This window comes from Xenopus laevis, chromosome 7L (genome assembly GCF_017654675.1).
Source record: "Xenopus laevis strain J_2021 chromosome 7L, Xenopus_laevis_v10.1, whole genome shotgun sequence".
In the NCBI taxonomy this organism is placed as follows: domain Eukaryota; kingdom Metazoa; phylum Chordata; class Amphibia; order Anura; family Pipidae; genus Xenopus; species Xenopus laevis.
Window position 1 is genome coordinate 42,038,622 of NC_054383.1, and position 26,735 is coordinate 42,065,356.

At 37.5% G+C, this 26,735-nt stretch overlaps 1 protein-coding gene across 4 annotated transcripts in view; it reads right to left on the reverse strand.

Annotated features, from left to right (window-relative positions):
* Nucleotides 1-4,227: 4,227 nt before the first annotated feature.
* The window catches only part of sec24c.L (SEC24 homolog C, COPII coat complex component L homeolog), a 41,499-nt gene continuing 18,991 nt past the window's right edge, over nucleotides 4,228-26,735 (reverse strand). For 2 of the 4 annotated variants that reach the window (XM_018225423.2, XM_018225421.2), the window contains 18 exons: nucleotides 26,549-26,617; nucleotides 24,335-24,446; nucleotides 23,204-23,331; nucleotides 20,037-20,175; nucleotides 19,666-19,781; nucleotides 19,216-19,340; nucleotides 18,766-18,957; nucleotides 18,114-18,207; nucleotides 17,178-17,294; nucleotides 15,075-15,245; nucleotides 14,232-14,328; nucleotides 13,678-13,823; nucleotides 11,502-11,640; nucleotides 10,948-11,066; nucleotides 9,022-9,201; nucleotides 8,210-8,401; nucleotides 7,774-7,863; nucleotides 4,228-6,473 (listed from right to left, as the gene is read on the reverse strand). In XM_018225423.2, coding sequence (XP_018080912.1) covers nucleotides 6,333-6,473; nucleotides 7,774-7,863; nucleotides 8,210-8,401; nucleotides 9,022-9,201; nucleotides 10,948-11,066; nucleotides 11,502-11,640; nucleotides 13,678-13,823; nucleotides 14,232-14,328; nucleotides 15,075-15,245; nucleotides 17,178-17,294; nucleotides 18,114-18,207; nucleotides 18,766-18,957; nucleotides 19,216-19,340; nucleotides 19,666-19,781; nucleotides 20,037-20,175; nucleotides 23,204-23,331; nucleotides 24,335-24,446; nucleotides 26,549-26,617 — 2,367 coding nt within the window. In that variant the 3' untranslated portion in view covers nucleotides 4,228-6,332. The remainder of the gene's footprint in view (nucleotides 6,474-7,773; nucleotides 7,864-8,209; nucleotides 8,402-9,021; nucleotides 9,202-10,947; nucleotides 11,067-11,501; nucleotides 11,641-13,677; nucleotides 13,824-14,231; nucleotides 14,329-15,074; nucleotides 15,246-17,177; nucleotides 17,295-18,113; nucleotides 18,208-18,765; nucleotides 18,958-19,215; nucleotides 19,341-19,665; nucleotides 19,782-20,036; nucleotides 20,176-23,203; nucleotides 23,332-24,334; nucleotides 24,447-26,548; nucleotides 26,618-26,735) is intronic. The other 2 variants (XM_018225424.2, XM_018225422.2) reach the window with 1 other exon arrangement.

Genomic DNA, 26,735 nt, shown 5'->3' on the forward strand with positions numbered 1-26,735 from the left:
GCTGATGATCTCACCCATGGCAGGTAAAACTAAAAAAAGCTAAACAAAATCAAATACAATACAAATAAAAGGAACAAACAAGGGAGTACAACAGTCAAACGCAAAAAACAACATTAAATAAGGTGAACACACAGGGGAAACAAACAGGGTTAATAGACTCAAAACATAGTGCAGCATTTATAGACCATGCATGAAAGCCAGGATGTAAGACATGCAAAAACTGTAGATTATAATGCATAATGTACCCCCTACCTAAATTTATAAAGATATCAGAAGTCACCTAGGAGTTATGTGAGCTGTATAAAAGCACTCGGCCTGCAACCTTTTATATGGTCACATAACTCCTCAGTGACTTATAATATCTTCATAAACTACAGTAGGGGGTACATTATCCACTATATAAACTATAAAATGGAAGCTTTGAAGCAATTTTAGTAAATTTCGTATGCACAATATAATGGTCTAGTGATGATCACTTCTGCCATGCAGCTTCAATTCCAGTTTGTATGTTCTCCCTGTGGGTCTCCCTCACATGAAGGCAGATAAACTGGCCCTAGAGTAGTGATCCCCAACCAGTAGCTCATGAGCAACATGTTGCTCTCCAACCCCTTGGATGTTGCTCCTAGTAGACTCAAAGCAGGAGCTAATTTTTGAATTCAAGGCTTGGAGGCAAGTTTTGGCTGCATAAAAACCAGGCTTACTGCCAAATAGAGCCTCATGTAGTCTGCCAGTCCACATAGGGGCCATCAAATAGCCAATCGCAGCCCTTATTTGGCAACCCCAGTAACTTTTTGCATGCCTGTGTTGCTCCCCAACTATTTTTATTTTCGAATGTGGCTCATGGGTAAAAAATTTTGGGGACCCCTGCCCTAGAGTCCATGAGTGTGTGAAAGTGATAAGGATCTTTGACTGTAAGCTCCACTGGGGCTAGTGCTGCATAAATGTGTTGGCTTTATGCAAATATCACAAATGATTAATATAAACCTCCAGTTTATCAAAGCTCTGCAGTGTGGATCAGACAGACATATTTAGCAATTTTGGGGGGGGTTTTCCCACAAATAATATCCAGATAATATGTTGACTGTAAACGAAATGCCAATTTGTATGCATTGTTTTCATTTGGGGGCCCATACATGGCACATATTTTGGTATCCCTATGCATCTTGGACAACAAACTTTTCAAAAGATGTTTGATCTTTGAACCTAGAAGTACTAAGGTCCTACACAATTATGCATAGCATACCCAATTGGACAGTCATGCAAGCTCATTTTTGTAGAATGACAAAGTGGATGCTTGAATAGTCGTACAATTAGGTTAATTTTACTGCTTCATTACAGACTAGTGTGTTCCAGTATGTGATTGACATGGTGAGAGATTCACGTCATGGAAAGAATGGAGAACAATTAAACCCCAAGCACCAGGAGACAAATTGTGAGAGGTATATGGTTCCTGTAGACATCCTAGAAAGTCCTAGGGAGTAGAAGGGAGAGCTGATAAAAGTATTAGAAGGGGAGAGAATAAAGTAAAACATTAAGAACAGGGAGAACAGAAATTTGGTGCATTTTTTTAGTTGCATTTATAAAAGCACAACATACTGAATGTGCATGTGTTTGGTGCTTTTAAAATATATTCAAGAAGAGAAATGCACAAATCTTTATGCAAACGCCTGTGTCCCATGAGCATAGCAAGGAGTAGGTCTGGGCTTGCAGTAACTATGAGGCTAAGCTTCTATAAGGCTCTGGAGGCCACATGACAGTCTTGTTTCCTTGGTGTGATTTCACTTCAAACAGTCCCATTTTAAAGAAGCAGGTAATTAATAAAGAACCATTATTTTACCATAACATTCTCATGGAAAGGTCAACTAATCACTTCCCAGCAATCTGTCTCTGTACATTCAGTTTTGCATTGGAGCCAGTTATTTTGAAGGCTAGCTCAGTTTGCTTTAGGCGCTGATCCAATATTTTTTATGTGACTTTTTCATGTAGCTCTACATTATTCAGGCTAAGTGAGCACAGGCTTGGAGCTCAGGCTTACATGCAGAAATACAGATTGCTGGTGGGGGGGGAGACTACTGAAGAGGAACTTAAACACGAGAAATGGTAAAGAATTAAAATGATTATATTTAAATGATGTCATTAATCTTATCTGCGTGCGTCTGGGATAAAAAAAAATAGTAGCACCTAGAGAAAAAAAAACTGTGAATGTAGAAAAAAAATATAAGCTCCAAGCAGGCAGTGCCCTGGTCAGAACTAAACCACAGCATTGGCCCAGCAGTGCTAACCACTGGGGCACTGAATACAGATTGGGAAATACTGAATACAGTCTATAGGATAAACACAAGCTGAAACATTTATAGCCTGTTTTCTCATGTCTTCTTTTAAAAAAGGTATACTTGACATTTACTCTGAGCTTGTTCACAAACATTTAACTTATTTAGCAGTGGTTATCCACTGTTAATGGGTTAAAATCAAAAGTAATAGAACACACACAAATGTTATTTGTGTCATCTGTTACTCAGTCGCATAGTAGAACAGTTGAAGAATGAACAGATGAATATTGGATGTTGTCTTAGGCTCCCACACCTGCCCAAATGGTGCAAGTGCAGTAGTTATAGAGAATATGATATAGATCTAGGGCCACTCTTGACACACATCTCAGGTGCCTATGTTTCCTTTCAGAATTATTATTATCAGGAAGCACATACTGTGCATATTCCCATAGGTGGACAGGTAACTGAGCAATCTACCCATGTTGCTTTATATGAATGTACACAAAACAGCCACTATTTATTAGCACCGTGTATCTGACTGTGAGGAAGCTGGGCTATAGTCCCAACCAAAAGCATTGGTCATAGATGTAATTGTAGCCTGCACGCCAACCCGAATATCCAGTTGTTGAATTGCAACTCATTTGCACTGAGTACGGGCCATACTTTCAGTGCACCGGGTAGAACATCACTGGTGATTTCCAGGAGTGTTTGATGAGCATTTTACTCCATGATTGATTTGAAAGTGCATTTTTATATTTATGTGAAATTGTAAATATAAACGTTGAATGATACACACTATGGGCTTGTGCCCCGTTTTACTTATATTTCTAGAGATGTTTGGCAATTGATCCCCTTCTCAAGGAGGCTGCATCCAAGTGTGAGCATGGGAGACACAACTTTTATTTGGACTGTCTTAAAGGGCACCTATCACAGCCAAAATCAAACACATATTAACAATCTGACCAGTACAACCTAAACACGTTTTATCAAACTACATATATTGTTTTTTTTTTGTTTTTAAAAATTGCAGGTTTTAAAAAAAAAAAAAAAAAAAAAAAAATTCCTTACTTTGTCAAATGGGTTCTTTCACTGAGGGAGTCCGTACTGAGACTATAACAGAGACTATAATATGCAAATTTCAGGAGCATGCTCAGATTGTTGCACTTGCTTGAGTATTCTACCCAGAATGCCTTGTTTTAGTAAACTCCTCCACTAGAAGTATCAGGAAATTTCCCTATCTTGTCCCCTGCTGGTGATGTTATTATGCAAAAGAAAGGCAGAAGGGAGGTGTGGCTGATTTGAAAATAGCTTAGAAGGATTTGATAAGCAACCAAGGAATTTCAACTGAGCATGTGCGAGATTTCAGAGCTACAGTTGGCTGGTTAGATATAGGTAGGAGGAGCCAGTGAAATTCAAGATGTCTGCTTCAGCTAGAACTGCAGTGGAGATAGGGGAGATTTTGCAGAAGGAATAGTGAGCTGACGATTTACATTATACAAACAATTCTAATGTTTTTTAAAATCTGATTTCTTCAACTTTCACATAGTGTATTTACTTAAATGATTTTAGTTATGATTGTTGCCCATTAAGATCTGGACTTAATTCTTTGGTTCATGGACTTTTAGTGGAATTGCCTGGTTTTCATTTCATATATATGTATGTATTTTTTTTTTTTTTATCCCAATGATATATTTGTCTGTTTATTGACCAGGTGACTGGTTCCATCTGCGGGCCCTAATGTTTGTCTTATTAGGCACTGTATGTAGGCCTCAAGAACAGGGCGGCCCCTTTCCTAAAAGTCCGCAACTACACCGTTGCAACAGTACAAACGGGATAAAATAAATAAATAAAATGATAAGGTTTTTTGACACAACTCATTTAGAGGCATTTTGTCTTGGTAAAACAATAAAACAGCCTAAAGTTTTACTCTCTACACGCAAACTCTCTAAAATACATATGCATTTATTTCATTTATTTCTTTACAAATTAAAATATGACTTGGAAAACAAACACAATGAAGAAAAGAATATGTATATAATTTATAATCAGTTCCCTGTTTGGATCAAAGCAGTTAATACGAAGCATTAGTGTATAAGGCTGCTAAGGCCTCCGTTTTGTGAAGTTTTCTTTGCTTGAGAGAAAATACTGAAAATTGTTAGGAAATCTGCATTGGGGCTGAATGAGCAAAAAAAATATAAACAGAAAACCACATCACACTGAAGGTTCTCAATCTGAGGTTGAACAAACTGTCTCAGAAATCATTGTCCTTCCCTTTCTGCAATGTGACACACAGGAGAGGGAGGGGCCATTGAATATAAACTAGGAGGATGTAATGCTACAAAGTGAGTTTACTAGACAGCCACATTATCTAAAAGTGCCACATATGCTTCCGAGGTGAAGGAAATTCTGTTGTGATCCAATGAGCTATGCAAGGCGAGCATATAAATATTATACCACCCCTCCACAATGTAAATGAGGTCTCCTATAAAATGATTTCTACGCGCATTACAAAGTCAAGTGCATATAAGTCAAACTTTTGTTCATAAATCTTCATTTTTACCAGTCTCAAAAGGAAAGAAAAAAAACACACACACAAATATAGAAATAAAAGAAAAAGTCTTAAGTCTTGAGTGCAGGTCCAAAATATCTTCAGAGCTTGTAATCTTTGCCATGTAAAAATTGCAGAGGCGCGTTATCCTGAAGGTCAATAGGTTACAAAGCTTATGTATAATAAATACAGAAGAATAGCGGAAATAAAATGACGTTTTGCAGGGACACGTGGTACATAGGGACAGCACACACCTTTTCACTTCAACTGATTCTTCACAACATATAATGACTGTGTTTGGGCTTGATGTCTTTCGGCTTGGCTATGTCTTACTTACCACTATAACAAAACTAAACTATTTCCAACATAAAGAACACAGAACGCTACATAAACTCCCTTATTTGGTGTTTTCACTATCTGCACAAAAGAAAAACTGATTAGTTGGACTTTTTAAGAGTGTTAAATGCTTTAACAGCAGATGAGTGTGTAGGCCGGTATGAACACAGGCTTTAGTAGCTTCATTGAGTTATAAATAATAGTAGAGATTTTGCCAGAAAATTCAGAATTTCTTGTTGAAAGCAGATATTTGCCTCATGAACCCAGACAAAAACTAGTTGGATAAGCCACAGTAAAAGCTATTCAGCTTAAAAAATACAAAACAAACTAGCCCTCCCAGTACATTGCATATCAGACTTTGCTTATAAGACAGAGGATCCTCTGCCTGTACCACAAGAGGACCGCTAATAGGCAACAATATTAAAAGAAGCACAGAACCAGTTTTCAACAAGAACAAATGTTCAAAATACAGAAGAAAATTTAAGGTGGATGATTTAATTCTTTATAGAAAAATAAAGTGTTGCTAGGTGCCATCTTTAAAAGGGGTATATCATTTTGTATAGGAACAATCATTTTAAGCTTGGTTACACCTTCAGCGCCCAGGATGTTGCTTTCTTTGCGCAGCTTTAACAGTATGGCAATTTTCTATAACAGTAGAGTACTTCATTAGCTGTTCTCATACTGTGACAGGCAGATTAAAAAACAAAAACATGGGTGTAAGGGTGGGGGTTACAGTTTATATTGCCAGGCACAACTTCAAAATGATGTACTGTCGATATCTTTATACATTTAGCCATCTAGTTCACTTGTGCCGTCACGAGCATAGCTATCATTTGGGAAAGGCAGACAAAGCTATTTAGCAATTACCAGTGTATTTTAACAATTATTTCTTCCAAGTCGAGACACTACATTCACTGTGAATTTTGGTGTTTGGACTCCTTCCTAGGTGTTTTCACCATCTCCTTAAATACTCCCTCTGGCCTTTTGTGACTTTGTTTTTAACTTCCCACTTCTTTCTAAAAGTGGCCTTTTACAGAAGGGTTTATTGATTTTGATAGTAAAGTGGAAGAGGGAAAAAATAAACTGCCGCTGTCCTGGTTGTAGGAGCAAAGTTAACAGACCAAGGTGGTTAGTGAAATATCACATGTCTAAGAGCACACAGCTGGTTCTTTTTGTTTTTAACTTAGAAGTTGTCGGATTTCCTTGTGCATGTGGCATAGGAAATCTACATATGAAGCACCTCCATTCATGGTCTTGTCTTCTACCAACAAGTTTTTGAAGAGCAACTCAATCTTGTCATCCTGTTTCACAATAATCAGCTGTGAAAAAAAGCAGAATGTATAAATATAGAGGAAACAAGGCAGTAAGGTGTTCATGGTAACGTTTTCGGAATAAATATTTACTTCCTTTTGTGTTTATTTAAAATAAGCTGTCTATACATAGGATAACACTAGTTACTAACTTAACAATTTATTGGCCCTTGTATCAAAAATGATGGCCTGTCTCACAGATATCAGAGATTGACTAAATCCCTATATGACAGGTTAAAGGGATTCTGTCATGATTTTTATAGTGTCGTTTTTATTCCTAAATTGCACTGTATACACTGCAAATAATTCACTCTACCATATAACGTTTATATAAGTATATTTTTTTTTTAGTTGTACTATTGGTGTTTAGGCAGCCATCTCAGGTTAATTTGCCTGGTCATGTGCTTTCAGAAAAAGCCAGTGCTGAACTATGGAACTGCTTTCCGACAGGCTATTGTTTCTCCTACTCAATGTAACTGAATGGTGTCGCAGTGGGACATGGCTTTTTACTCTTGAGTGCTTTTCTTATATACCTTCCTATTGTTCTGCTGATGAGGTGCTGGGGGGTGTTATCACTCCAACTTGCAGTGCAGCAGTAAAAAGTCAGAGCACAAGTCACATGACTGGGAGCACCTGGGAAACTGACAATATGTCTAGCCCCATGTCAGATTTCAAAATTAAATATAAAAAAATCAGTTTGCTCTTTTGAAAAATGGATTGCAGCACTATTAACTGATGCATTTCGAAACAACATGTTTTCCCATGACGGTATCCTTTTAAAAACTCCTTTCAGATCTGGACAGCATAAAGTGATGCGGTCCTCTCCATAGGCCTACAGACCAATGATTGGATCAGTTATATTTGGCCTGCCCCAAGTGGCTGTCACTCAGGCAACGACCTGCTTGTTTTTGTGGATCATTTATGCAAAAGAATTAATTTGTAGTGTTTTGATGGCCTGGTAGGTGTATAAACCCGTTCATAATTCAACCACACCCCCAAATTAAAAGTGAATATTAATTTCCACATCCAAAACTTCAAAATGCACAGCAAACTGCACTTTTGAGCAATAAACGCCTGTTACTAGTCCAACTGTAAGAGATGCCAAAGTGGGGTATTTCATCCCTTTAATCATCTATTCCTGAATGCATGTCAGTTGACAAGTATAAAGGTGTGCTATACTGTACTAGCAATAATTCAAACTGTCCTAAGTGGAAAACTGATTCACAGATTTTAAAGCATTTAAAGTAGCTTTTCAGAGAACGGTCACAAAGAGAATATGGACTTGCAAGGAACTCAAGTAATTTCTTACCTTCATATAACGAGGCCTCTGTGCTCTGAACATTGTTATAATACCCCGTATTTTATTTGAAATTGGATTATCTAGAACTGGCAGTGCACTCTGGAAAGGTAAAATGGAAAGCCTTATCAGACGATATACTACTGTATGTCTAATCAATATAACTAAATAGGGTTAAACCATGGATCACTTTATATAAATCAAAGAACTGGCACATTTTATTATACTTACTTTAATAATTATGTTATATTTTGGTGGTCTAGAAAACCAAACCCCTAAAGCATATACCTTCTCTATAAAACAATATCTATATTTGCAAGAAATGCATTTAGTCATTGCATTACAATGTCTTTAGTATTATTATTAACAACAGCATGTCCATGCTGCAGTTTATATAATAAGATTTAGAAAACATACGTTTTATTATTCTACTACCTTGTAAACTTACCATGCTACAGTCTATCTGACTGAAGGAAGATACATCAAACAGGTTCTGGATCAACGACTGTTGTATATTTGCCCCAACCCATATGAACAAATTCAGACCATTCTCTAGGAGATACACTTCACCCTTAGAAAGACGCTCCTCTGATGAACGGATGGATACAGGTAAGCAATCATTGGAAGGGTCCATTTTTGACTAATAAAAAAAGATAAGAAAACAGTGAGTGAATACATTATATTATGCAAGACATATTAGGAAGTCAATAACAAAAAATATCCATTGTACAAGTTCTAAAGCAATATTTGCTTTCTATAGACAATATAACTTTTCTTTATATAGTTTCATCCCCTGTTGCGAAGACTGAAGAGGAATGCATATTCAGCCCTATAAGCATGGGCAATCCAATATCTTTACTCCCAGTTCCCAACAGAAAGCAAAAGTGATGCCACACCACCAAGCATTGCAATCAAAGACTTTCTTTGTAGAATACCCTTTATGACTTTTTTGTGGTCAAAACATAGCTTATTGGGAATCAACTTTTTAAACAGCTTTTTAGCAGGGAAGATTTGTGCTTCCAAAGATGTCCCCAATGACTCCCCATTGTTTTTTCAAAGCACATGCTCTGGGTTCTGCACTGCTGTCATTTGCCTTGACTTAGGGACGGACTGAAAATATACAGTATATTTACAAAATAATCACAATACAAAGATAATGAATTGAGATTCACATAAAAGAAGCCAGTTCATTCTGCATTCTATATATTATTATTTTTTTTAACCATTGACAAAAGTCAATAACATTACATAAAAACTTACTAAGGGCAGCAGCCGAGGATAAAAAAACACATTTGAATCTGCAACATCCATGGAAGAAACAAGCTGGCGGATATAAGCCCGGTCGTCTGTGGTCACCTCAGCTCCTGGTTGCAGCACATCACTTTTAAGAACGCAGTTTAGGTAAACAGGAAGTAGTTTCATGCATTCTGGGAGTATAAGCTATAGAATAACAAAAAACAACACATGTACTGAAAAACACATTTATTCATACCCACTTTTATATTCTAAGAATTAGAGAAAAAAAAAAAAAAAAATTATATATATATATATATATATATATATATATATATATATATATATTTTTTTTTTTTTTACAAGAATGTCAATTAAATAAAATGAATAATGCTGAAGCGACTACTTTTGTAGATTATATCCTTGGGGGACAGAGACCAGGCCCTTCTCAGAAGAGAGGCTAGATGGATACACAGACTGGATACAGTTACCCCTCGTGGACTCAACGAGACACTACCCTTGAGCTGCTTTCTCTGAGCATCCCATATAATGTGTTCCCTTAACATTGCATTTGCACCCTATGTGTTGTATGATTTGCCTTAGTGTCATATACCATTTTCTCATATATATAGCCTATATATATTTTTGGGATTAATATGTTGCTCTTTTCTGCTCTTGTAACTCAATAACCTTAAAGCCTAACCTCCTCTTCTTGATATAATGACTTTAGTTACGTATATATATATTGTTCTTTGTATACCTGATCTACCATCTATTCATCTGACCCCTTACTGCTTCTGATATTCTTTGCTTTTAATCTTTATCTTTTTCTCCTTTTTCTCTTTGCTCTCTATATCCCGTACATGTCAGATGCTATTTGATCCTTGCCTTAGTGGCTTCGCATTACAGGGATATGTGGGTAGGAGCAGAAGTACCCGACGTATGGAGAGACCGCGCATTGGACTTATGTCCGCTTACTTTCACTAAATGGAAATCGGAGTGGAATGCTGCTCCTGGATTTTGGCAGCCTCACAAATCTTTACCCGTAATATCTGATTACACGGACAAGATGAGAACCCGAGGTGTGCCGCCGCACGTACGTGTGTATTGGATATGTATCCCCTGACAGCGTTGCTCGGTTGCCCCGACAACCGCTTATCGCTAATAGACGGATGGCTGGAGACAACAGCATGGACACACCTACAGCCTCACTGTCCGCCGATTGGACAATCCTGGCACTACAATGCCCGCCTCGCTAACCTCCCTCTACTAACGGATGGGCGTACACATGCTCTGTGACGCTAAGGCGCACACCCACCTCTATACTGTTGTTCGATTGGACTGCGGCCATACCGCAGCGATTTTGATTGGACCACGGCCGGGATCTAGGATAATAGCTTTATTCTGACACGGGGCTATTCTCTGTTTTCTTTCTATACAGATCTGTGTTTAACGATTCTGTTTCACTCTCTTTATACTGCTCTGCTACACTAAATTGCACTCCTGATGCCCCACACTTCCCCTTCTTAACCTCACGCTTTAATTTTAACCCCTAACACGATCACTTTGTTTTGGTGGTTGCTTAGCAACGGATTTGGGCGCCAAAAAACAGCCAGTGGGTTTAAATTCTGGGATGGTGAAGGGATTCTGGTTGTTTGTAATCTCCTGACGAAGATCCCTGTGAGGGATCGAAACGTTGAGTGGAATAAACTTATATTTTCAACTTTAAAGAAAATCCTGTGAGTGTCGCTGTTTTTGCGAATATCCTATTTTGTTGGCTGGCACCCAGGCTGTCACGAAGTCAACGGTGTGCACCTTTGGACGTGGTATATATATATATATATATATTTTTTTTTTTTTACAAGAATGTCAATTAAATAAAATGAATAATGCTGAAGCGACTACTTTTGTAGATTATATCCTTAAAGAAAAACTACATATGTGATTAGTTACCTGCCCAGCAGAAGATGGACTTGCACAATTTTTGCGATAGCAGGCTAAGATCTGAGCACATTGATTGATCAGGGTGTCTCTTACAGCCTTTATTGGGTTGCTCAGGACTCCCCGAAAAGCTGCCAAGTAATGAAGAAAGCTTTATATTGCAAGTGAAAATACAATCGTTATACATAGAGCTACTAAATCTTATTTTCAATTTTACATTTCTATAATTTAAATTAGTCATTTTTCTGTTGCATGTTTTTTCATAGCTTTAATCAAAGTTTTACAGACTATGCTTGCAGATTGTACTCTGTGAATATCTACTCATCTGACTTCCTGTTCAGTGATAATCCTCTTCAAAGGAAGCCAAGTAAAGGCATGGGAGCAAGGAAAACAAAATGTGGACTACTTTCATAAAGGCTCTCACCAGCAATTGTAACATAAAAAGACCAGGGAAAGCACACCATTCTTCTACGTAACATATAGGTAAAAACATCTCTAAAACTGCTGATCTAAGCATCTGTACGTGTATGTTTAGGGGCAGGGAGGAAATGTTGTTGAGTACTTACCCAGCTTTGCAAAGTAGTTGATAAGACTGTCAGTTTCGCAATTACGGTAAAGATCAGCTAATTGGGTACAACAATTTAGAGCCATGTTGTGAACACGAAGTCTACGCTGCCCCCCACAGCTTGTGTAAAGTACAGCACACTGTAGGACAAAACAGAAATTCTCTTTTATTAAAGATTTTAATAGGTTCTTACTTTCATAAAAACATTATTTAAAGTACTGGCCTTGTTTCCTTTGCATTAGCAACAGATATCTCCAACTCTGATGCCACATAGTTTGGTATCCTATAAGTATGTGATATCAGTTAACTCAGACGGTCTTCAATATTACAGGCATGGGACTGGTTATCCAGAATGCACAGGACTATTATCAAAGGTCGAGTTTGTGATGTTTTTTTTAACCTCACAACACAAATATTTGCTTATTTATGAAAAACCGCAAATACTCAAATTGATTGAGTTATTGACAAAAAAAAACTTGAATAACTCGAATTGATCAAGTTTTTGAGTGCAAACCACTGAACCCCCCAACAAAAAGGCTAAAATCATCTTGAAATGGTTCATAGTATATACGTCTGCCATTGATTTTTACATGACCTTGACAGGTTTTAGCTGGAGTATTTTCAGATTCTGGCTTTTTGGAGCTTAGGGGCATAATAAATTCTAGTTTTTTTTAACCTTAAAAATGACTACCCTCAAAACTCGAATTTTGAGCTACCCTCAAAAACTTTTTTGGGAAAACACAACTCGACCGTTGATAAATCACCGCCTAAGTCTAATAAAAAATAATTTAAACATTAAATGAACCCAATAGTAATTGTTTTGCTTCCAATAAGGATTCATTATACCTTAGTTACAATCAAATACAAGGTGCTCTTTTATAATCACAGAGAAAAAGAAAATATTTTTTAAAATTTTGAATTATTTGATTAAGATGGGAATCAATGGGAGATGGACTTCCTGTAATTCGGAGCTTTCTGGATAAGGAGTTTGCAGATAATTGCTCCCATACGTATACTTTGTCTTTGTACCTAAAAGTACGTGGAAGGTTTAGGACTGCAATATACAAGTATGTATTTTGCAGTTCATTGAATTGAGGAAGGGAAGCGACTGATGCAGTTACCAATGCTTTACCATACCGAGTAAAAAGCTCTAAAAAGTCTCTGTTTAGAATAGCAGCTGCCATATTAGCTTGGTGTGACATCAAATTCTCCCTACTCACTCATAGCTCTGGGCTCAGATTACAGCAGGGAAGGGAGGAGGGAGGGGGAAAGGGGAGCAAACTGAGCATGCTCAAGCCCTAGCCCTGGAGGTTTATGCTGAAAACAGGAAGTCTGATACAGAAGCCCATGTGTACACAATAGAAGGAAAGAAATGTGATGTTTCTTTTGACAGAGGACTCAGAGCAGCATTACATTGAGGGTTCACTGGTGTATTCATATAGACCTTTCTGATAAAGCTGACTTATTTTTAACTTTTCCTTCTCCTTTAAAGGAAAACTATACCCCCAAAATGAATACTTAAGCAACAGATAGTTTATATCAAATTGAAGGACATATTAAAGAATCTTGCCAAACTGGAATATATATTTATATAAATATTGCCCTTTTACATCTCTTGCCTTGAACCACCATTTCGTGACTCTCTCTGTGCTGCCTCAGAGATCACCTGACCAGAAATACTTCAACTCTAACTGTAACAGGAAGAAGTGAGGAAGCAAAAGGCAGAACTCTGTCTGTTAATTGGCTCATGTGACCTTACATGTGGTTTGTATGTGTACACAGTGAATCTTACGATCTCAGGGGGCGGCCCTTATTTTTTAAAATGGCAATTTTCTATTTATGATTACCCAATGGCACATACTACTAAAAAAGTATATTATTATGATAATGGTTCATTTACATGAAGCAGGGTTTTACATATGAGCTGTTTTATGCAGTATCTTTTAATAGAGACCTACATTGTTTGGGGGGTATAGTTTTCCTTTAAGAGCAAAATGACAATAGTACACCTCTCCATACTTGAGCATATTGTTTGTTTGTACTATTAATACTTTCAATCAGACATTTTATAAAATGTTATTTATTTTGGCTTTGAGAGTCAGACGGATGTAAAAGAGACAGTTCCATACTGCAGTTAAGACCAGTGGTACTTAATAGATCATGCATCGGTGTAGTACCTGAATAAGGGCGCCAGTTTCTTCATTCAATTTATCATCATGTTTGAATTCCACTGTTATTGTTTTATCACAATCCAGTCCAGCCAATTCCACATCAGTCGTGTTGCTCATATAAAAAGCACCAAAGAAGTCTGTGGCCCGGATGCCTGAAACATTGGATGGTATTTTTTACTAGATTTCAGAACTGAAAAGAAATCCTGAATGATCATAAATTGATTAACTATAAAGTCTTATTGTGTACCGATGTAAGAAGGGAACATAAAATCTGATATTTTAATACTGGGAAAAAATCTAAACCATCTATGATTTAACACTTCAATCAATCCCTATCAGTTGGGTTCCAAAATGTTGCATACTGTTAAAACTAAAACGGATGCAATTAGAAAGTGCATTGCCATGAATCAAATTTTGTATTCATCAAAACAAAAAGTTTAGGCTCTAAGCTACATTACCATTGTTTCTGATAAAAACAGAAGCAGTTTTGCTCAGTTTAAAGTTCTTTCTAAGAATGCATAAATGAAATATATATATTTTTTTTAAATTTCAATACTTACCAGTACTAGTTCTCACTCTCATCACTGCATCAAATCCAACTTCTTTCTGTACATCCCTTCGCAGGTCATTTAAAAATCGTTCTTGATCAGTTTCCGGCTTCAGAAAGAAATAATATATTTAAAGGTTAGATATCCGTTTTTCTTTATGGAAGTAGTATATATTCTATAATACAGCTTAAAGAGAGACTAACACCAGAAAATATCCTTTTTTTTATATCTATCATAATATTGTCTTTGCATACTATTTATAATTTTGCCATAAAAGTAGATCCTTTTAGATTACCTGTCTTACCCCCATTTTCCTCTATGAGGGGGCTGCCATAATTGTGCAGCAGGAGTCTGTTGGCATAAGGAACTCTGACTGACAGGTTGAGAAGGACCAGTCAGGTTAAAGAACTTCAAGTAACAATTACTTACAAAAACGAACAACATGACCTATAGGTAACTTTTAATGTAGATTGATATTTTGAAAAATGTTAGTGTCAGTATCACTTTAAGTATAGAATAAGGATCTTTAACAACCATATATTTCTTGCAATGCAGTTGCATGATTAAATCATGAAGTTATATTTTTTAATAACTGAATACTTTGTCATGCAAAGATTAAATCTTATGTTGTCTATAAATACATTCAAGATTTACAGCAAGAAATATACATTTGCAAAAGATGATTAAACTCGTTACCTCAAACTCAGAGAAGGAATCTGGTGATTAAAGCTGTTCTGTTATGTTATACATATTTTAATGGCTTGGTATAAAATGTGCATTGCAATAACATATGACTTTACTAATACTGCAAAAAATCCTGGACGGACTAGAATTCATGAAGAAAAAACAACTAACCTGGAAGTAAGTGTATTTGTAAACAGAACCACCTGTTTGGAATGGGACTACACCAAGGGTGGCTACATCCAGAAACTGATTAGGAAACAGAAATAAGTCTACACAACAGCCCTGGGCAACACAATCCTTGGATAAGTTGTTGTAGAAATTTGTTTGAGGTTGGAACAATATCTGCAAGGAGAGAGAAACCACCATTAATTTTACACCATACTACTACAATGTACATAAAAATTCAATTACACACTCAAATGACAGCTACTTAAGCAGCAATTGAGGGTCGCAGGATTATGTATATAATCTAAAAACAAATAAAAACAATATATTCAAAGAAAAAATAAAACCAGCAAGTACCCAGTTTAAAGGGCACCTATCACAGCCAAAATCAAACACATATTAACAATCTGACCAGTACAGGCTAAACACGTTTAATCAAACTACATATTTAGTTTTTTGAAAAAAACTGCAGGTTTTAAAAAAATCCCTTACTTTGTCTAATGGGTTCTTTCACTGAGGGAGGCCATACTGTGACTATAAAAGAGACTCTAATATGCAAATTTCAGGAGCATGCTCATATTGTAACACTGCTTTGAGTATTCTACCCAGAATGCCTTGTTTAAGTAAACTCCTCCACTAGAAGTATCAGGAGATTTCCCTATCTTGTCCCCTGCTGGTAAAGTCATTATGCAAATAAAGGGCACACACTAACTTCCAGCAGGTGGCAGCACTACTGAACAGCAGCTAACACAGAGGTTTGGCTGATTTGAAAATAGCTTAGAAGGGTCGATAAGCAAACAAGGAATTTCAACTGAGCATGTGCGAGATTTCAGAGCTACAGTTTGCTGGGAAGATATAGGTAGGAGGAGCCAGTGAAATCCAAGATGCTTGTCTCAGCTAGAACTGCAGTGGAGATAGGGGAGATCTTGCAGAAGGTATAGTGAACTGATCATTTACATTATACAAACAATTCTGTTTTAAAAATCTTACTTTCACATAGTGTATTTACTTAGTAAATGATTTTGGTCATGATTGGTGCCCTTTAAGGGAGCTAGCACACGGGCAGATTTAGTCTTCTGCAGGGCGACAATCTCCTCGAACTGCCTTCCGACTGCTATAATGGGAAAACGGCAGCACCAATGCACTCGTGGCGCTTCGATTTCCGAAGTTGTCTCACGGCTTCGGAAATCAAAGCGTCGTGAGTGCACTGGCGTTTCTCATTATAGCCGGGGGAAGGCAGTTCAGGGAGATTGTCGCCCCGCAGAGGAGGCGATTAGTCACCAGGCGACTAAATCTCACCAAATTTGCTCCCTAATAGTTTAACCAGCTGATATAACTTAACTGCTGGCATTTATAGGTTAGGGAACTTAACATACATACTGTCACTTCTGGTCCCAGATTTGCTTCATAGGCAAAGAATCTGGACTCATCTGCACCCACAACTAGCGCTCCAAATACACAATCTCTACTGGTGCTTGTCTGAGCACCAGCAGTAGCTGCTAGGCAATCCTCAGTGCTTTACACTTTATCTATATGGATGTGATCTGAGGTGAGTTAATTAAATGGATAAAAGTGTACTTGTCAACATAGTTCAAGAAAGCACAATAGTTGACATCCCACTGTTCAATAACTAAAACCCCTTAAAGCAGTCATGATAAAAAAATTTTTTCCCAAAATGCATCAGTTAATAGCGCTGCTCCAGCATTTTGCAAGCAGCCTAACAACAATGGGATGGTAACCAAGATAACAGCTGCCTGCTAGATTTAAGAACAGCGCTGAATAGTAAAATCCAGGTCCCACTGTGACGCATTCAGTTACATTGAGTAGGAGAAAAAACATACTGCCAGACAGCAGTTCCATCCTAGCTCTTTCTGAAAGCACACGACCAGGCAAAATGACCTGAGATGGCTGCCTACACATCAATATTGGAAATTAAAAAAAATACACTTATTGGTTCAGGAATATATGCAAACAGTGTAGTTTACAAATAAAAACAACATCATAAAAATCATGATAGAATCCCATTAACTTTCTACTGCTACTAAAAAACTGTGCTTTGTACAGTATTGTGAAGCTGCTAAGTAATTTTGTCTTTTTGTTAAATATTACCTTTTCTTTGTCTGTGTTGATCAGCTTTTTATCATCTCTGTTCTTAAGTTTTCCAGGGGCTTCCGCAATAGGTAGCGTTGTATGAAAAATGAACAGTTTTCCAGCACAATCTGCTGCCTAATATAAAACATATAAAATGATTTTAAAGTATTCCTTTAATAATTGTTCTGTCTCCAGGTAGTGAAAGCTATACCCCTAGGGTTTGTCTCTCCAAAGCTACATTAAAGAGAAAATACAATTGCACTGCTGGTTAATGATTCCCAACCAGTGGTTTGCAAGCAAAATGTTTCTCACCAACCCCTTTGCTGTTGTTCCCAGTGGTCTCAAAGCAGGTATTACTTGAATTCCTGGCTAAGAGATAAGCTTTCGGCAAACAAAGGAGAGTTGGGAGCACTCACCGGCCCACGATGTATTTCAGCTGTGCTGCACGTGGAAGTACGCCCCCGAAGCGTTGTCTCAAACAGCAAATTATATCATAGTCACGGAGCATCAAGCAGGTTAAAACATCCGTTTATTGAAAAATGATTAAAAATGTGACAAGGAAGGAAGTGGTTTGTCCACGAAACGCGTCAAAGCCATAGAGCCGATGGGCTCTCTATGCTCTATTGTCACATTTTTAATCATTTTTCAATAAACGGATGTTTTAACCTGCTTGATGCTCCGTGACTATGATATAATTTGCTGTAAGAGATAAGCTTTGGTTGTATAAAAGCAGATGAACTGGCAAACAGAGCCTCATTTAAACTGCCAGTCCACATAGGGCTACTAAAAAGACAACCACAGTCCTTATTCGGGACCCCAGGGGGCTTGTGTTGCCCCCCAACTATTTTTACAATTGAATGTGGCTCACGGTTCATTGTACAACACAATTGCAAGAATCACTGCAGTGCCAAAATGCTTCTGTCAGTACAAATAGATTAGAACAGTGGCTCTTACCTTCAGTGCTTCTAAACCAGCTTGAATAACAGGGGCAAACACAGTCTCTGTTTCTCTTGTGTCAGCAAATAATTCAGGAATCTGATCTAACAAGCTTTGGAAATCAAGAGTATTCATGTTAATATAACACAATACAGCAATATATCTAGAAAAAAAATGATGCGCAAAATAATATTGCATATATACAAGTTTGGCAATATATGGGTTGATGAAGTTGTATGTATATATATATATATATATATATATATATATATATATATATATATATATATATATATATATATATATATATATATATATATATTTATTTTTTCTTGACAGCAATATTCTAGCTTTCTATAAGAGGTTTTATTTAATAGAATTGTAGAGAGCCATGAATGACTTCTGCTCTCTTTATTCCCACAAGTGATACAAATTGTATATTCTTGCAACCGTGTTTTATTATAAAGAGTTTATCGGTTATGCAAACTGGTGCTTTATAGCCTACAAGACTTTTCCGAACAGCCCTGAACACTGCTAAAAATTAACTTCTAAACCATTTATAAGTACAGTGTAAAAGAACTATACATTTAAATGTAGATTGTGCTTAATGTTCTAGCATATATTCAGTTACACTAGCCTCTCTTTAGTTGCAACTGGTTTAGTTAATTACCTGGTGATAACTGGTCTAGATTCATTCACGTTCACAAGAAAACCATCCAGCAGCGGAACAAACATATCGGACACATCTGACACCACCATCATTTGTGGCTGAGCCAGAGTGCTTTTCACATTATAAAAGTGGAGGACTTTGTTGTAGGTCACAAAACCCACCCGGATTATGGATTCTTCCATGTTGCCTTCCCTACAAAGGAAACAAACATTTCTAGTTTAAAAAAACCCTGAGTGGTCAAGAACAATTATAAAAATGTTATATTGTGCTTGAGATCAGTTTCGACTTCATCATGAAACAATATGAAAATAATGGATCTTTTATTATAAGATTTAACACGTAAGGCGTTAGAGTACCCTTAGTGCAAAGTCTTTCCTTTACAATTTTGCTGCTATTTACAGGGACACTGACAAATAAAACGAAAAGACATTCAGGTTAACTTTTTCTCACCGTGGTAAATAATCCACAAGTTGCTTTAGTTCTTCACAAACTAATGCCACTAAGCCACTCTTTACAGCATTGTATGATACATCAATCATAAAGATGAACGCAGGAGGATTGGGTATCTTGTTATTCTAGAAAAAATATACGATCTTTAGTAACAAGGTCAGTATTTTAGCTGCAATGCATCACCACATTGGAATAGAAAAAAAATCAGAAAAAAAACATAAGAATAGAGTTTTTTGTTGGTAGACCCAGTGGCATAATTATACAGGCCTGCAATATAAAGCATAAAAATGGGGCCTGAGGGGGATGCTGGGCCCCATAAACCACCCTACCGGGTGGACCCTTCTTTGTACCTTTTATGTTAAGAGTGTATGTTGTTTACAGAAGTGAAAATAGAAACTAAAATGAATCATGAGATGGTGTATCCATAGCTAAACATCTGTCATACTTTACCTTACAGTAGTCAACAGTTGCTGTAAACTCGTAAGAACCCATAGATAGTTCTGGCCTCTCATAACAGTCTACCCTTCTGCCTGTGTGATCCAAGTGCTGGAAGTAATGAGCTGGCACTGAAAAAAAATGACACAAAAGGTTTTGGGTACTGGTCAGTAAGCAAATTTTAAAACCAACTACAGCACAAATTACAAGGTGTGTGCAAACAAACAGTCATTATTAATTAGTCATCTGCAATAAGAGTTGCTATGGATTCCAAATGCAAAAATAAATTATAATATATGCAACAAATTTACATATATCCCCATATTTAGACCTGTAGTAAACGTTGCACTTCATTACTTTTCCTAAATAGTGTCTTATGTACTCACCTTCAGTAACACAACTGCAAAAGCAGCACTGAAATCTCCTCCCACCTTCGATGAACTGCATAAAGGGGCACATGTAGGCCTTGCATCTATTACAACGAATGGGACCAGTCTCTCCATGATCAATTAAGCAAGCAGGCACCTTTACCAAAACAAATGAAAAATAAAAATTGCTGTTTGAATTACTAAAGTAATACAACACAAAAAGACATGGGGTAGTGCCAATAAAAACAGGCAAATTAATAACTGCTTTACTTTACAGGACTAGATCATAGAGGCCTGCATTGATACACCATTATATAGACCAGTGCTGCCCAAGTGGCGGCCTGTGGGCCAAATGTGTGGCCCCCCACATGAAAGTCTGCCTGCTGTGTCTGCATATCATGTATAAAATTTAAAAGGTATCAATACTGAGATTAACCAGCCCCTGCACTGTTTACACCTCAAATTCAGACTATAAAATCCTGCACTGTTCACACATGTAACACCTCTATTGTTCACATCCTAAAGCTCTGTACTGTTCACACTTCAGATCCATACTGAACCTTCCCACATAGTTCAACTGTTCATACCACATACAAAATGCTGAGGGGCCGCCAGAATTGTGTCACTGTATGTAGTACATTTTAGAGTGATCACAATAGGTTTCCCTGTCTACTGCTCTGTTCTGTCTGCCCTATGCTCCCTGTGTGTGCCATACTCTGGCTGACCTATGCTCCCTGTGTGTGCCATACTCTGCCTGCCCTATGCTCCCTGTGTGCCATACTCTACCTGCCCTATGCTTCATGTGTGTGTCATACTCTACCTGCTCTATGCTCCCTGTGTGGGCCATACTCTGCCTGCCCTATGCTCCCTGTGTGGGCCGTACTCTGCCTGCCCTATACTCCCTGTGTGTGCTGTACTCTGCCTGCCCTATGCTTTATGTGTGTGTCATACTCTACCTGCTTTATGCTCCCTGTGTGGGCCATACTCTACCTGCTCTATGCTCCCTGTGTGGGCCATACTCTGCCTGCCCTATGCTCCCTGTGTGGCCATACTCTGCCTGCCCTATGCTCCCTGTGTGTGCTACACTCTGTCTGCCCTAATCTGCCTGTATGTGCCATACTCTGCCCGCCCCATGCTACCTGTTTGCCATACTATGCCTACCTTATGCTCACTGTGAAAATTGTTGTTAGGGGGCTACGGTGTTTAATCATGTGCTGGGGGGCTGTGTTATCCACATGGGAGGATGAGGCATAGGGATTTAAGGGTATATCCTAATATTCCAACCTTTTTCACATGAGTGATAAGTGATATCACTGCAGTGAGCACCAACCATGAGAGAGTTTTGCAGAAACAGCAGAGTCCTACCTTTGATCATTCCATTAAGGATGTGCTTCAAAAAACAAACCTCTGACACCCTGGAACAAGCATGCTCTGTTTCAGGCTAATAGATCATGGGACTACGGATTACAATGTGAACCAACAAGCACGGATTCCTACTACTACAACAATGTAATTTTAAACTATGTCATTAAACATTAGCTTAAAGCATAACTTTCTAGCAGGAATGCCTCATGACATTCATCTGTCCTGTGTGTTTTCAGACAATAATGTGGTGTAGGGGTGGTATCGGAAATTTGCCTGGTGGACAAAACGCCATGTCTCACGTAAGCCTTAGGCACAGTGTTCTAGATATAGACATGCCAAATATTACAGGACAGTTTAACCCTTTTAATGCCACAATTCCTTAATATTGAGTGTTGCAGTCATGCATCGCCGCACAGAAAGAGCGAACTGGGAACACAAAATCTAAAGAACTGGTGAATATATGAACTATGTATCTAGGGCTAGAAGCTACAGTCAGAGAGGATGCCTAGAGAAAGGGACAGTTGTGAGGGTGTCCGACGACTGAGCATAGTCTCATTATCTGAGCTGCCTACTGATGGAGTATGCCTTCGCTACTGTAACAAAGGTATCCTTTTATTTTGTTTGGCTAAAAATAACAGTTACCAGAAGGAACAGTTGTCCTGGTTTCGCTCTGCAGGGACCTGACTCCCAAGAACATCTGGTGACACAACATTAACAAGAAGCAATTCTAGTCAACAAACCAGGCACAGACAACTTTCAGCAAGTCCATCCATTGGTAGAACTTACAGTACTCAAGCTGTACATTGCCAGTTCAAAAATTCAGGTGGTGCTGGTATCTGAAGTCTGATAACAAAAGGCACAACATAATTTGCCAATTTAATATAGTATTGCAAGAACTGCAAATACCATAAACAAAAAGATTGTATTTTGGAATAATGAATGCTGTGCGTTAAATTGAAAAATAGTGTTATTAGGGAGATTAAAATTGCATAATAGCAATACAGTGCAATATTTTGAAACCACTGCTCCAGAAAACAGCATTGCAAAACAAAATTCTAATTCTAAACACCTTTCTTATTATTTCTTCAGATATGCAGGTTTAGTAATTGCTAGAATTTCAACCTTCTCTTTACATATTTTCCTCTGACTTTCTTTCAATCTATTAAACTTTACACGCCAATATTTTTATTGTTCAGAATACCCATGACATTCTTTCGTTTCCAATTTTCACGATGACCCTTTTCTATAAATGTTCGGCAAAGGTTAATAACACAAGCAATATAAATGGTCTATATGTCTTTCTTCACAGATGGTGAAAAAGGATTTCCTGATGTCTTAGAGGAGAACACGGCTGTTTTGCGACACGGTAGACAAAACCCCAACACTTTGGTGCCAATATCTATCCTTCTAATGTTCCAGTGTCATGTGCAACTGCAAAATGCCATATGAACAGAGCAAAGTGAACAAAAATCTCAAATGAGCATGCCGTTTGATAGAGAATAATACATCTAGGGCAGCAATCAGTAACTTTTTACATGTAGTGGAATGATTTTTTTTTTCTTATACCATATGTCTGGAGGCCAGTTCATATTAAAATGGTGTCATTGAAAGTCTATTCGACAACCAGGCAGACTTAGGGCTATAGAAATCCATTAATTGGCCACATTTGGGCCGCAGGCCTCCAGCTGGACAGCCCAGACTGTAAGGTTTCCCATTTTTACAAAACAAAATTTAAGCTACATTCACCAATTTACAAGTTAAAACTACACACCATGACTCAAAAAATAAAGAAAACGTCTGGTAAAAGGTTCTATACTTACCTCATCTGGTGGAAGAGTTGCCAAAGGTTTAATAATGGCAGCCAGAGGTACCTGGGACTGTTTTGCCATGTCCGAACTAACAGGAAAGTTGTAGGAAGTACATCTGATATAGCGGGGGCTTGCATTCCCTTAAATGAAAACACAAGATGTATTTTAGCCCATGTAAAAAAAAACACCCATACTCGGTTTTTCTGTTATAAAGCTCATGCTGACAAGCTTCTAGGGCCACTTCTTCGCTGAATTACTAGGGATACTGTTTGATTGGTCTGCTGCCTGGTTCTCTGTATATTGCAAACTGGAAAAGTTTCTATGCTCTATGCTTAAAGGAACAGTTCAGTGTAAAAAACAGTAATTAGATGTGCAAGTTTCTAATATAGTTTATTAGTCAAAATTTAATGTATAAAGGCTGGATGTCTAACAGAATTTCCTGTTTTTCCACTCTCTAACTCTAAAAATGCTATTTACCCAGTTTTTATTTTTATACAGAACAATTCCTTTAGAGTAAGGGCACACTGGCAGATTCGGGTCGCCCCAGCGACATATCTTCTTCAGGCGACAATCTTCCCGAACTGCCTTCCCCTACCTTCCTGCCGACTATAATGAAATGAAAATGCTCTAAAATAAAAAAAAAACACATCCTCCATCTATAGGTCAAGTTTTTACTACTATTCTTTACTGATGCAGTACAAATATATCTGCTGCATTTTACACAGAAGTCAATCATTCACATCAATTCCATTCATTGTGGATCTTACAATCTCAACAGGAGTAAGTTAACACAAATGTTTAAGAAACGGCACACATTTAATATAAAAATTTAAAAAGAATTTATTTATTTTTTAAATCACTTGGGCAGGGACAAACAATGGTACAAAGAAGAAAGCCAAGTAAAATAAGCAGAAGATGTGCGACAATAGCCTACATAAAAATACAGGGAGTGATAGCACTAATAATAGAGCAGCAGAAGCTAAGAAGATACTGAAATTAAACAAATTAAATTAATTAATTTAAACCAAAGTGTGACATTTAATCAATATTTGTATAACTGTAATCTGCAAAGTTTGCATAGACTCACTACAGTAATCCTACAAGGCAAGTACTAAAGTTTCATCATTACCCACATTACTGTACCTTGATCTTTGACCAAGACATTTGTAGTTACAAGTGGTGGAACTTGACCTCTTTGCCCAGTAATAAAAGGCTCAGAGCCTCTGTTGTTTTTGTCATCTTCAATGACCTGGATCTGGAAGATGAAATTGCATAACAATGGTAAAAATTCGTGGTATAGATCAATAGAGTGAAAAAACAATGTTTTTGCAATTAACCAGTAATGAGTGAAACTCTGAATTATGTTTGTTTTTCAGTAATGTTTGCAGACAATCATGGATACCCAATATACTTTCCTATATAGTACTGGCAGGTTTGTTTTAAAGGGACAGTATACGCCTTATTCAACACGAGTTCAACGAATACAGTTTGTGCTGAATATACTTTTTGTCTATTGTTTTAAACCGTAAAAATGTTATGGTTTTGGTTGTTTCTTGCGCTAAACAGGGACATTGAAACTACTCCAGGTTTAGTCCATTGCAGATAACAAGATTACCAGTGCACAGATAATCCTGCTGCATAATGGGGAAGCAGAATAGGGGAGGGGAACCATAAGAAGGAAGGGGAAGCAGAAAAGGGGAGGGCAGACCAGCAGAAGGGAGAGAGGTACCTGCACAGTGCCCCCCTATTGTTGCGCCGAGGCAGGTGCCTCTTCTGCCTCCCCCTAGCTCCGGCCCTGAATATACTGTGCCTAATGTCCTCTCCAGTGTGAATGATTATGACAATGCTTAAGAAGAGGGACTATAAACATCATAGAAAGGAACATAAAAATTGAATCTAATCAATTCATCAACCATGCAGTACAGTCTGTTAGGGTGGATAAGGAACATGCTTCAGTGCTGACCACTAAGATGGTAGTTGTATTGGTCTCTTGAAAAACACACATATCTGTAATAACCATCCTTTTTATACGTTCTTACTGTTGCAAAAATACCTGCATTTGGTTTACAGAATTGTATATTTAAGCTCACCAACCACATGTTGGTAAATTTGGTTGGCGGGTCTTACCAACGTATGACATGACATAAGAAGCTATGTAATGGTTTCCCTTGGTAAATGAGGCTACTTGGCCTGCTTAAAAGTAACGTAAATACCATGACTCATTTACCAAAGATGGTTTAGTTCTACAAGCCACAAAAAGATGTGGGAAAACTACAAAATTTAAACCAATCAGCAGTCAGCACCCAAGTTTGCTTTCGTGAAAATATAAAACTAATGGAAAAAAAAAACAAAAAAAACCAGCAGCTGAATAAATTTACATCAATTAATTTTTTAGGTTTTACATTCCTCTTAATAATGGGTCAATAGTTATGAAATTTCATTTTAAAAAGTATACTTCTGGTGAACAATTTGAAAATGACCTTACTGGAAAAAAAAAAAAAAAAGTTTTGGAAGATGAAAAACCCCTAAATTGTTAACATTTGCCGGAAGCCAGAACAGAGCTCTGGTGTTTTTCTACATGTATTAGGGGAATCAAGCCACCATTCCCCAGTATCCCCATTGAGTACCACAATACCACCCCATAATTTCCCAGGAAACCCCTTTACAAATTTGCAGCTCCCTCCTGTGCTGTTAGTTACAAGGAGCGGAATCATTTGGAGATTCATTTGTAGACGTGGATGGTGCGTTGCAAGGATTTTTAACGTTACTGTTTTTTTTCCTCATTTCATGCATTCAAGATAATTTTGTAGTTTTTTTCCCTATTTCCTCTATAGCATTTTCATAACAGACACCACCACCTAAACGCACATTTTAGGCACCATGAAACAACATCACTAACTCACAGAAAGTGAGCCTACGCCACTTTGTACTTAGGGTCTACAGCCTACTCAGTGCTGTTAAACAATCCATTTACCTAGAAAATATAATTTTTCTATTTTCTTTTTGGACTTGATATTAGTTTAAAACAGATTTAATAAATAATTACATGATTCAAATAAAGAAAAACTATGTCAAAGACTTCAACAAACACACAAAATCATAAGATGTGCTCTCTATCACACAAATGTAAGCTTTGCCTAGTTGTTAATGTTTATTACTGCTAATCTAATCTAAGTGTGACCCTTGTACTACTGCTGTTCTCATTAAAAAGTGGTGTAAATGAAAGTATTCCAGGGAGAGAATGCAGGGCTGCATGCACAAAGTGAGTGAACGGTGTTAGCTAGCATGCATAAGACAGTGTGAATGAATATTACAACCACGCACATGACGAGGGAAAAACACAGACAGTTCACTTACTGGACTAGGAATTGCATCTGGGTCTATTCTGTGCCTTGTTTTCTGCTGGCTTGGCAGTTCATTAGCTTGCTTTATTGTTTAAAAGACAAAAACAAAAAAGATGCCGAACAAAAAGTTAACCCGACACATCTGAACTTTTTGCGCCTTCATAAAGCTCTTTGCAAGTTGTCTATATGATTCACTGTTG